General features: G+C 33.3%; 2 protein-coding genes and 1 long non-coding RNA gene across 3 annotated transcripts; 2 read left to right on the forward strand and 1 right to left on the reverse strand.

Annotated features, from left to right (window-relative positions):
- The first annotated feature begins 57 nt into the window (after nt 1-57).
- LOC104788499 (uncharacterized) lies at nt 58-1,435 on the forward strand. Its single transcript, XR_768310.3, has 3 exons — nt 58-292; nt 771-872; nt 983-1,435. It is a non-coding gene; the product is annotated as an uncharacterized LOC104788499 (long non-coding RNA).
- LOC104788500 (uncharacterized) lies at nt 1,394-4,379 on the reverse strand. The gene is made up of 2 exons (XM_010514270.2): nt 3,708-4,379; nt 1,394-1,595 (listed from the first exon to the last, which is right to left on the reverse strand). The coding sequence occupies exons 1-2, from the start codon at nt 4,253-4,255 to the stop codon at nt 1,580-1,582; spliced, it is 564 nt and encodes a 187-aa protein (XP_010512572.1). The 5' UTR covers nt 4,256-4,379; the 3' UTR covers nt 1,394-1,579.
- A 5,644-nt stretch (nt 4,380-10,023) lies between these two features.
- On the forward strand, nt 10,024-10,870 carry LOC104788501 (uncharacterized). Its single transcript, XM_010514271.3, has one exon. The coding sequence runs from the start codon at nt 10,262-10,264 to the stop codon at nt 10,589-10,591; it is 330 nt and encodes a 109-aa protein (XP_010512573.1). The 5' UTR covers nt 10,024-10,261; the 3' UTR covers nt 10,592-10,870.
- The last annotated feature ends 1,046 nt before the right edge of the window (nt 10,871-11,916 follow it).

Consider the following 11,916-nt stretch of genomic DNA (forward strand, 5'->3'; position numbering starts at 1 on the left):
CGTTTTTGCCCTCCACTCGCTGATGTCATCCTTCATACTCTTTTTTTGGGTTTCGATATCTCTCTTTCTCTCTTCCCCCATCCTCTTCAACTTTCTCAATAGTTACAAACCAAAAATTCCAGTGTCCAACACCAACGGCGTAGGAGTCATCGATTTGGAGAATATATATAGCAGCTTTAGCGGTTTGATAAACCAGCGTCCAAGCCATATCGACACACGATTGGTAGCGATTCAGGAATTGCGATCTGGGTTATGAAGACTAGAGATTAAGTCAATAAACCGCTCGAAAGAGGTTTGATATGGATGCTCTGATTTTTTTTGGTAATTTGACGGAAAGGCTTCTCAAAAATCTCGAAGATCTTGTTCGTAATTAGCTAGGGTTTTGCCACGCCTCCATAGATCAACCTGTTTCGGTTTTCCTACAGTAGTTATATCTCCTTGTATATATATGCTTAGATTTTGGATAGTTTAACTTTTTTTAGGTTTTGCTAGAATTGCTAGCTAAAAGGGGAATTAAGTCGTTTTTCTTGATTGTGATTAGTTCATAGGCAAAACAAAATACAAGATAGTTTGATGATTGTCAGTGCTTGTGATATGTTGCAAGTGCTTATTGCTTGGATTTCAGACATGTTTTGCTTGGATTTGAGACATGTTTTGCTTGGATTTGAGATGTGTTATTAAAGTTTTTTTTTCATGCTCTGTATTTTCTAATTTATGTTTGTTAATTTGCTTTTCTTTTTAAGTTTATGGATTTATTTTAATGATTGAAGGTTGTAGAAGATGAGGATGATGACTCTAATGCAGAATCCACTGAGGTTTGTACTTATCAAATCAAATAAAGATGAGGCTTGTTTCTTCAGACTCTAGCCAATGTGAGGTTTTTTTTTAGCAATCGTACAGCTATTTAAGTCTGTTAGGTCGTTTCTTTGTTTTATTATAAAAGTCTCAAGTACTAAGATGACATATTCTTTTATTTTTATAGCTTAGGTGCGGTTAAGATGTGTTTGGATACAGAGGAAACATCTACGATTCAGAGCTTGTCCTAAGGAAGGAGCCATTCGCATGATGTGTAACTATGGCAGAGGCCGTGGGAAGGTGCTTGCTTAGGAGCTTGACAATGAAGAAATAGAGAGGAAGCTGATTAGTGTTTTGAAAGAGATGGTGAGATTGCTAAGTACTTGAAACCCATGTTTGGGTTCCTTATTTACGATCGATTAGGGTTTAGTTTTTTTTTTTTTCAATTTTTTTAATGTATAATCTACTGTATATTGATCGGTTTGGGTTTATACGTCTTTGGTTAGGGTTCTCTATTTACTATCTATTAGGGTTTAGTATTCCTTTTTTTAATCTTCTTTATATTAGGTTCACCTTACATTAATGGTTTGAATTCATATGATGTAATTTTTTAATTTTATTAAAATTTATTGTCATGATATTGGTATTTGTTGCTAACAGAGTTGACGTCATTTAGTTAGATTCTAATTACACGGTCTTTCTCGTTTGGGGGTAAATAAGTCTGCTACAGTGACTTTTCACTTTTATTAATCCCTCTCGCTGTCCGATGCCTAAATCCGAAGTTTCATTTCTCGAAGTGCCTGTTTTGATAATAAACTCTATAATTATTAATCATAAACCTGAACCATGTGTGTTTGTCTTTTCAAATAGATTTATCTAAATGATACGATGATGAATTTTAGCTCCCCACAAGATGGCAACGTTTAAATTCTAAAATAACTATACCCAAAAAAACGAATTATACATGGAGGTAATATTGCTTATAAATAAATTGGAGTCTTCATTTTAGATATTTTTTTGGTTGAACGAGAGTAGACGAATCAGTCACATAAGTATATCATATATGTGTTGGAACTTGGAAGAGAAAACCTACATTTTACGCTTTCAAGACTTTACATCTACTGCTGCTCTCTACATATCGAATTCTGATTCTATGCAACCTTGGTTATGGGCCCTATGGCAGATTTAATAATCTAAAAAAGATCCAATTCTTTTGAGCAAACTACATGGTCAAGTCTAGGAACAATTGTTTGTTTGTTTATGTATTATAAAAAACGACTAGGTAACAACCCGCACTATGTGCGGTATTAAATAATTATTAAATATTTTTACTGTAATTTTTATTTACAAAATTGATAATATTTATCGGTAATTGGAATCTAAAATTCGATTGTGTAGTATATATATATTATAAATATATAAAAATTAAAATTTAACTCGTGAGAATTATTATAATCCTATTATATTAAGTGAGAAGTACAAATATGAAACTAACCTTAAAATGTGTAAAAAATTACATTTAATTGCCATTAGACAAATTTAATTAAGTTTAATCAATTAATTAAATAAATATAATTATTAAAAATAAAAAGCTGACAGATAAAATATAAAAAGATCTAGAAAAACAAATGAAATCTATTCAAATCAAAACTAATTTGTACTTGAAAAAAATAAAAAAAAATAAAAATTAACTATTAATATAATAAAGTTTATATAATACTTATGATTAATAAAATGCAGATTTTTTTTCTACATATGTTGTGATTTGAACTTTAAAAGAAAAGATATATTACTCAATCTATGAAAATAAAATGTGTGTTTTAAATTTTCACATTGGCAGATTGGTAAAACTAAATTTATATAGCTGATAAATTAGTAAATTTTATTTGTTCATAATTATAATATTAAAATTACTACTTCATATTTCACAAAATAATGATGCAAATACAACAAACAAACAATATAAAACTGTAATATATATAAGTCAAAATTTAAATACTATAATATTCTAAAATAATTAGTATTCAAAAAACATATATAGATTTACAGAACAATTAAAAATAAATATTATCTTAAACAAAATATTTTTTTTTAAAAATAAAAAATAATTTTTATTATTTTATTATAATTTTTTTTTTAAATGTTGACCCGTGCTTTAAGCACGGGATATTCCCTAGTATAATATGAAACAAAGAGTTCTTAAAATTCAATTTAAAGATTTTATGAAAATGTAATTAAAGAATACTGTATAATTAAGTCAAAAAAAAAGAATATAAAATTTTAAATTTGGGTGTTAATTATATTTTTGGAAAACTGATGTAAATATTATTAGAAACTAATGACAAATAAAGGAAATAGTGTCTGGAGTTTTGTGAGTGCGACATGTCAGCATTTTGTGTGAGAATGCTCTCTTTTAATATATTGGGGATTTCATAATAGTTATGCAAGGTGTATAACATTAGCCTAATCCTAAATTGTTTCTGGCCATATTTGGGTCCTTAGGCCTGAAATAAAAGTTTTAGTACATGTACATTTTAAATTCAAATGGTTAGGCTAAAAATTAGTCGAATGAAATTCATTTTAATACAAACTCAACATAGGCCCAACAGAGGCAAGTACCCGAGTGAACGATATGATATTTGTAAGTCTCTTTTGTTTTGCTCTTTTTAGGCTTTTTACCATTGAATAAGAAAGATTAATTACGATTTCATGAATTGATGTTCTCAGTATTTAAATTAGTTCAAAGTTTATAAACTTATGTAATCACTCAATTCTCCAACGTTAATCAACATGATTTAAAAGCTTTTTTTTTTTGGAACAAAAGCTTAATCGTGAAAACAGAGTAAAACATAGTTAACAACTTAACATGTAAAAATTACATAAACATGGTTTACACATATTGGAAAATTTACCTCCCTTTGAAGCTACTCGTAACGCTTAACTGGTCTGAGTTGGCCCTCGAGTGAAGTCCACCTCCGCCGCACTTCGCCACCGTCCTCACACTTTCAACCAATGCTTCGGTTTCCAAATCCTTCGCAAGAATCTCCGCCAACTGCTCCGGACTTATCACAAGCCTCACCTTCCACACTCCACAACCACCTCCTCCCCCGCCATTCATAGCCGTCGCTACCGGTGTTTTCCCGAAAGACATTCTGTACGGCGTTGATAGTTGTTCGGAAGAGTACTGTGGAGTGGTTGAGTCGGCGGAAGAAAGAGGGAGGAGGTAGTATATGTTACCGGGAAAGAGCTCTTCGCCGTGTAGAAGCGGTGGAGATGAGTGGCGAAGGCTTAAGGAGTCGTGGATGACGTGGCCGGGAAATTCGTTTGTGATGAATTCGGCTAAGATGGGAGGATGAAGCTCCATAACGCCACCGTTTGGAGTCACCACTTTTATCAACGAATCATCGTTGTCGTACAATTTTCTTGAACCACCACTGCCTTTGAATACGCAGTTACCCATTTTGTTTTTTTTTTGGTTTTTTTTTTTTCACAAGAGAAAATAATAGTAACAAGTTATTTATTGTGTGTATACGTAATGTATGGAATCCAAAGAAAACCCAAGACGGAGAAGGGTTTAAGACGAAGGTTTTCTTTGAGCATATGAAGTATCTATTATACCAAAATAAAGTATAAAGCTTTCTTACGAAGTAAAAAAAAAAAAAATTGTGGATGGTCCACCACTTTTCTTGGTTAAAAAGGAACGAAGATCCTGTACTTGCGATAATTTATTATCATCATATTATGATTTTGGGTACTTCAGAGTAACTGGTAATATGACTACTACTCGTAGAATACTTTGGCAATATAATGTATTTTCATTTTGAAAATGCTTGGCACTTCTTATTTTTTTTTCATTTGAAGCTAACAAAGTCTTTATTTGTAGATTAATTGGCAAGGTTGTAACAAAATAGAGAAAGGTTGTCTAAAGAAAACTACAAGAAAGAAAATAAATTATTTTCACCCATTCCCTTTTAAAAAGGAAGTGATAGGGTTAATAATGTTCACGTGAGGTCAAAAAAGTTGAAAAGGCCGACAGAGACAAAAAGACTTTAATCTTAACTTTATAAAACTATGGATGGTTAATCAAAGTTGCACTTGAATTTTTACTATTTTTACATTCAGGTGAAGCCAAATTCTTAGAGAAAACCCCACGAAATTTATAAAACAATCGTTTACGTGTTAAACTATGGACCAAACAGTGTATATCTTTAAAAGATTTTCAAGATAAACAGAGTAAATCTTTGCATGTTGTTTCTAGTACTCTAATTGATTAATGTAATGTCACATAACTTGTGGATCCATGTCCTACAACAATATAACATTTTGTCTTCTTATAGTATACGGAGGATCAAAAAAGAAAGATTATGGAAAGAAGAAAGAAAAAAACAGTACCACCACCTTTCGGTGCACTCAATTACGTACCAACAATTTCTTGGCGGGTCATTATTAATTTCAAGGGTCCTGACGAGCAATGGCCCATAATATTTACATAATCACATTTTTTTTGTTTTTTTTGTATAATATTAGAGAGAGCTTTAAACCCACGATAGTGGAATATATATTATTAAGATTCCACTAGCCTACTTGTCTCTCACACTACATGCTGAAATTTATAAATACCAGCAAAGAATTATGATTTATAGAAATACAGATGAAATGTTAAATCATTTATTGTTTTTGTCATCTTTGATTTATTCTTTTTGTTCATAAACTTCAAGTGAGAAAGGAATTGATGTTTAGTTTGAGATTTTAACGTGGTTATTTTGAAAACCCTTAGCCTAAATAAACTGAATTGTTCTTTCTTTTAAACTAACTAACACTTACATAACGGATCAGACTTAACTAAGTGGTAATACGTAATGGGTCTAACGAAAAACTAAATCATGAAAATATGGTCCTGAATTAAACAAACATACATATTATCAAAAAAAAGAAAAGACACCATTAGATTTAAAGGTACTTGTGAGACTTTTCTCTCAGGCACAAATATCGAGAACCCCTTAAGCGTATTTTGCTCCGACGCCGGTAAAGCTCCGGCTTGCCGGCGTCGGGTCCTCTGTTCTCTTTCTGCTTTCTTTTCCTTGTCTTTCTTCCTTTTAAGCTTGTGTTGGTGCTTATCTCAATCAATCAGTTACGCTCAATCTCACCCTCAAGTACTCTCCCCCTGTCGGAAAGTTCTCTCATCCGCTACTCTTCCTGAGTTACACGGCGAGGGATTTCTCTGATGACCCTCACTCTGACCCAACCCCTCTCCCCATATCACCTGATGCGGCTAGTCGATCTGACGCCTCTCTCAATGTACAGATCTGAACAAACCCTCGCCTTGCCTGATTCCCTGAGCCCAGTGTGTAAGTCGACAACTCTCGGTGTTGTCGCCCTCTGGCTAAGAATCCCATGTCCGCGAGAAGCTGAGAAAACGAGGCTACTTATCCTACTCTTCAACCCCTCTCCCACCGCGAAGTCTCGGGACTCCAGATCTCTGTTGTCCATGCCCCTCCCAGTGTCCAGTGGATCCAGTCGGGAAAGCTACCTGTCAGCACGCCGCCTTTCCACCACCACCCTTTGCTCATCCGATGGTTTCCTAGGGTTCCTGTTAATGGACTCGTACCCTTTGTTAGGCCCAATAACCTCATCTCGGCCCACTACCAAAGACAACGATTCTTGCTTCCGTCTTTTGAGGCCCAGGTCTGTTCTCTCATTTACACGAACGTTTGTCCTGCATCCTTTCACACATCTTATTTGCCTGCTGCTGGAGTCTTTTTGGTCGTTGCTTACTGCGTATGTGAAGGTGCTGTTCCATTATCGATAATGCTTGTTTAGTGATAGAGTTTATCTACCTAGACCTGTTATGGAGATCCTTAAGTCAAGTTCCAGTTCTCCAGTATCAATATTTTCTGCTAGATCAAGTCGAGTTTACCTCGGTAGCAGTACGTTGGTGCTTTCAGAATTGCTTGATAAATCTGTTTGTCGAGGTCAGCTAAGTAACTTTGCCCGGATGCCTGCCTTGTATAACCATAGCTATAAATCGGATCCGATAGCTTATTTGAACCCCCTGATTAAGCCTTTTGACCCCCTGTACCACTTACCACCAGTAGATCGTTTGCTTGGGTCTGTAGAATATTTCCAGGACCAAACTGACTACAAGTTTTGTGTGGAACTCATTTACCTCCATTGCCATGAGAGGGATGACCCACCTGCTTTGTTACAGTTTGACAACCTCTCCCTGCGATCCCCGTGTATAGCTTCATCTACATCTATGAGGTTTGCTCTTCAAAGCTTAAAGTATCTCATGCGTTTGAACCCTCTTTTATTGGCGACAAAACCCTTTGAACCCTTGTACCACCCTCGGCCAGTAGATCGAAAGCTAGGGTTTGTTTTCACTTTCCAGGATCAAATCGATAATAAGCTTTGTGTGGAATTCATTTACCTCCATTGCCATGAGAGGGATGACCCACCTGCTGTGCTATGGCTTGACACCCTATACCTGCGATCCCCAAATACAGCTTCATCTACATCCTTGAGGTATGTTCTTCAATGCTTAAACTATCACATGCCCTTGACCCCTTTCAGGTTGACGAAAAAACCTTCAACCGTTCCCTCCGTGGAACACCCCTTTAAAAGCTCACCGGTATCATCTGCTAGAGCCGTACATGACCACCCGTTGGTCGAGGATTTCGTGAAGTCTAACTTCAAGGACGAATCCGCTCTGGTTCCAACAGACTTCTCAAAACCTTTTCAATGTGAAAATCCTTTTGTTAAGCTCATGGAGCCCTTATCTTTAGTTCTTTATGTCTATTTGGTTCTATGTTGTAAGAACTCAACCCTTTATGGGTTTTAATTTGAATGAAAATTCATGTTTGATCAAAAAAAAAAAAAAAACATATTATCAAAAACCCAATCAGAAAGGGGAGGTTTCATTCGATCTATATAATACATGTGGCAAAGACCCGACGACTTAATATATATTGTTGAAAGTAATTGGACTAAAATAGTTTATGTGGGCTGGCTTGTCTGTTTCGGTATATATATATTTTTAGTAACATGAGACATTTATTAGTTATATAGTTTAGGCAGTAGATTGTTTATTCGATGACCATATATACAACGTTGATTTCATTTTATAGTGGTGGGTTCCGTGATACAAAAAAAAAAAAAAAAAAGGGAAATAGCTAACTGCTATTGACCAAGCCATGCACACATATGGAACAATATGCAAATTTCATAATTTTTTTTGGCTTATTTTGAAAATCCCTATAAAACCTTTATTAACCCTTCCCAATGTGTTTCCTCGCTTTTGATGAAGCCAGACAAATAGAGAGAAATGATGGAGAGACTTACAAAAATTGGAAGAATCAACAAATTGGTCGACCTCTAAATTCAAAGGAAGCGTGGTGAATTGTATGTTTTGGAGAATCTTAAAAATACTTCAGAAAAATGTCTGGATTTTGCTCAGAAAAACGAAAAGGCAGTGGGAATAATGATTGAAGTTGCTGAGAAATTGAAGTCTTTGGGTAAATATGGTTTGCCCATGGATGCTTCAAAAGCCATCAAGATTGGCTGGTTGGCTTTTGCCATTATGTAGGAAAGAGCAACAGTAATCAAGGTAACGAAATCCCACCAAATCTTTTGCAAATCTGCTTTTATTTGGAAAGACTAAAAAAAACATTTGCAGACAACATCTTGAAATTTTGTCTGTGTTTTTCTTGATTATATAGATCAATTTGTCAATCTATAGTAAAACTTTTATAAATAAATAATATTGGGACCATAACATTTATTAATTTATAATGATATCAATTTATCTATAAATTAATTTACATTATTAATTTATAGATATATATTTAGATTCTTAAAAATTATGTATTGAAACAATTTTAGCAAAATAAGATTAGGCTTTCAAATGTTATAAATTTTATGGTTTTATATTTGAATTTGTAATATTTAGACAAAACTATTGACAATAAATTATAAATACTATAAATCAATTCACTTATACACGTAACATACATAAATTCAATTTTTTTAAATAATAATACCATTTGTCGTATTTTAATAGCTTATAAAGCTATCAAAATAAAAATCATGCATATCTATAAATTGAAAACTTCAAAAACATTTAGCTATTTTTATGACATGTTATAAAGTATTTATATCCTTATAGTTTGAATCTACAACATAACAATTTGTTTATAGATACGCGTTCTAGAAGAAATTTCAAAATTTTATACCATATATTATTGTAATATATATATATATATATATGTGTGTAAATTTATATGATTATTAATTTATAATATTATTATGACCATATTTCACATATAAATTTTTTTTAAAAAAATATTATCTTATTATTTTATCAAATTTTGTTATTTTTTATACTGGTCTGACTTAGAACCAGCAAAAATTATTAATTTATAGAGTATTAATTTGTAGAGGTTTTACTGTAGTTTGATACATTTCAAGTACGATTAAGTTACTGTGTGACTCAAGCCACAAACCAGTTGCTTGATTTCAAAACTTCTACATTACTCACACAGAATAATAAATACGCTCTAGTCTTCTCATGAGTGTTTTCAATTTAGACATTCTTATTATTTTGTTTAGATTGTTATTGTTTTGGTTTAGACACTAATAATTGAATCTGTTTGTTATTGTTGAAGGAACTTCCAAACTTAAATGGAGAGTATTAATAAAAAACGAGAAATAGGTGAGTATTAATTTAATTACAGGCTTAAGGTGACAAAATCCCGGAGAAAACTTTAAAGATAGTTGACGCGTGAAACACACCCTGCCTGTGTGTTGTTTAGTATATACTAGTAATTTAATTAACTTAGATTCCACGTCAGCAGATACGTGAACCAGAACAACACTTTAATAATTTCCGTCTAATAACCTCGCATGCCCCATGCATCGTAGTTCACATTCTTACTCAAACTCCTTCCTCATTTTTTATGAAATTCCGAGTTGAAAAAAGAACCCAAATGGTTTCACATTCAAACTAACCGGGTTTTTCTATAAATCTACTGCCACAGTTTATATACCACCGACCCAAAACTAAATTATGTGCAATCGAATCGAATATACTAGATTTTTCCAAGGACAACGTACGTTTTTAAATAGATCAAGTCATCAAGAGGATATTTGGTTATACATAGTTAACTGTGTATTGCTGCTTTCATTTCAAAAAGGTTATCACAAACCAAACCAAATATTCAAACCGGATCGAACCAAACTAAATCATTTTCCTCGGCTTTCGTTTGGACATACCTTGACGGCAAAACCGAAATACCCAACCCGAACAATAGGAAAACCAAATTGCACACGCCTATATATAAAACGCCCACGCCTATATATAAAATGCCTAACAATCTCAGTCTCTTTCTATAGTCCTATATATATATATAAACGAGTCATATATACACGCATCATTTATTGCAAGCACTTGAAAAACAAGGAAGATCAAGAAATGGGGAATTTTCTTAGGAGAAGCTGCGCTGTACATCCGGCTTCAGGCGACGGAGGAAGAGAAAGACACGTGGAGGAGTCGCCGCAACAACGTAGAAGCACTGTACGGGTTAAAGTGAGGATGAGAAGAGATCAATTGGAAGAGCTTATGTATTTGGCACGTCGTGGTGATCAATCAAACGACGGTGGTAAGATTGGTTTCTTGATTCTTAAAGAATGCATGGAAGGTCGCTTGCCGGCAAGGGTTCTTGGCTCTAATGACGATGTTCCGTCGCAACGGCGTGGAAATTACTTAGTGTCTCGAAGATTGGATTCCATCACTGAGGAATAATATTATATATGTGTCTTCTATACTGTAAAAGTTTAGATAAACGACACTTTGATAACGTTTCTAGATCGTTTTCAATATTTGGTTTTTTTGTTGGTTAAAGCATATTATCTCATGCACAAAACTTAGGCTAAAGAAAAGGAAAAAAAAACAAAAAAAAAAAAGAGAAGCAAAAAGGTAGTGTGTTGTGTCATGCATTTAAAGATCGATTTACATGTAAATTACAATAAGTTTTAAAAATTTGTTAACGAATATATAAGAGTTATTATATATTACATAAAATACAAATTCTTCATTATGCTCGAAAAACTTAGTTATCACTTATCAGACAAGTTAAATTCGATTGCGCTTTAGCTAGCACCACATATATCTGAATATCTCAAAAAGGTAAACTTACAGAAAATTTTCAAATCTAATCGACAACTTCATATATTTATTTCATCTTTTCAAAAAAGACCCTGATCAACCCATCAAATCCGATCCACTTAAGTCACCGGAATGTATTTAAGTTTTTTACGTCTGTCTGGTCACGCATGGTTGCTCATTCATAGTTACGGTGTGACACTTAAAGAACTCCACCAACATATCTCGCGTTCAAAATTATCCATTTCTTTTACCAATTTAAAATAGAATTACGATGATGTAAATTCTTTGAATTTTAACTATGATTATGTTATCGTTCTGTTTTTTTTTTTTAAGTTTTACATACCTACAATTTGTTTAAAATTTCGAGTATGTATTTATCATGCTTTGTATCGATATCTTTTAAGAAATTTTAGACGAAAAAAGCAATTCCGTTACGCAAAGCCTAGGTGTAAATAATGCTATTAAACTGTTTGTCTGTTGCATCACCCAATGGAAAAATATATTGTTTTTGTACTTTTAGTCTTTTAAATAAAACCAACGTTAACTATCCCATCTATGTAAGTCTTAATTTCGGAATTTGGTTATGTGAACTCAACTTCGAAGTGTTCAGAAAAAACAACGATTACATTATTTATCAATGTTTACAAGCAGGTTTTAGTTAGATATAATTGATTATTAAAAGTTTGGTTTGTAGTTTGATAGAACACAGGAGTTGAGTTCACATAACATCGATAAGTAATCTAAACGTTTTCTTTGCATTTTTCAAAAATTGTCAAAGTCAAAGTTAGAGACCGTCTAGAAAGACCAAAATAATTTAGCAGCAGCCGCAGTTATTCTTTCTGTATATCCACCCTCCTCAGCCCAGCATTTATAATTAGCCCATCATACAACTTTCAAATGGGCCTGTTTAAGAAAACAATAATGATGAAAATCATACAGCTAGATTCGTTTTCGTTGGGAAA

The sequence above is a fragment of the Camelina sativa genome, chromosome 5 (genome assembly GCF_030686135.1).
Source record: "Camelina sativa cultivar CO46 ecotype springtype chromosome 5, ASM3068613v1".
Lineage (NCBI taxonomy): Eukaryota > Viridiplantae > Streptophyta > Magnoliopsida > Brassicales > Brassicaceae > Camelina > Camelina sativa.

Excerpts from the sequence above, each read along its gene's own strand:
- LOC104788500 (XM_010514270.2), bottom strand. The coding sequence starts at position 4,255 with ATGGGTAACTGCGTATTCAAAGGCAGTGGTGGTTCAAGAAAATTGTAC.
- LOC104788501 (XM_010514271.3), top strand. The coding sequence starts at position 10,262 with ATGGGGAATTTTCTTAGGAGAAGCTGCGCTGTACATCCGGCTTCAGGC.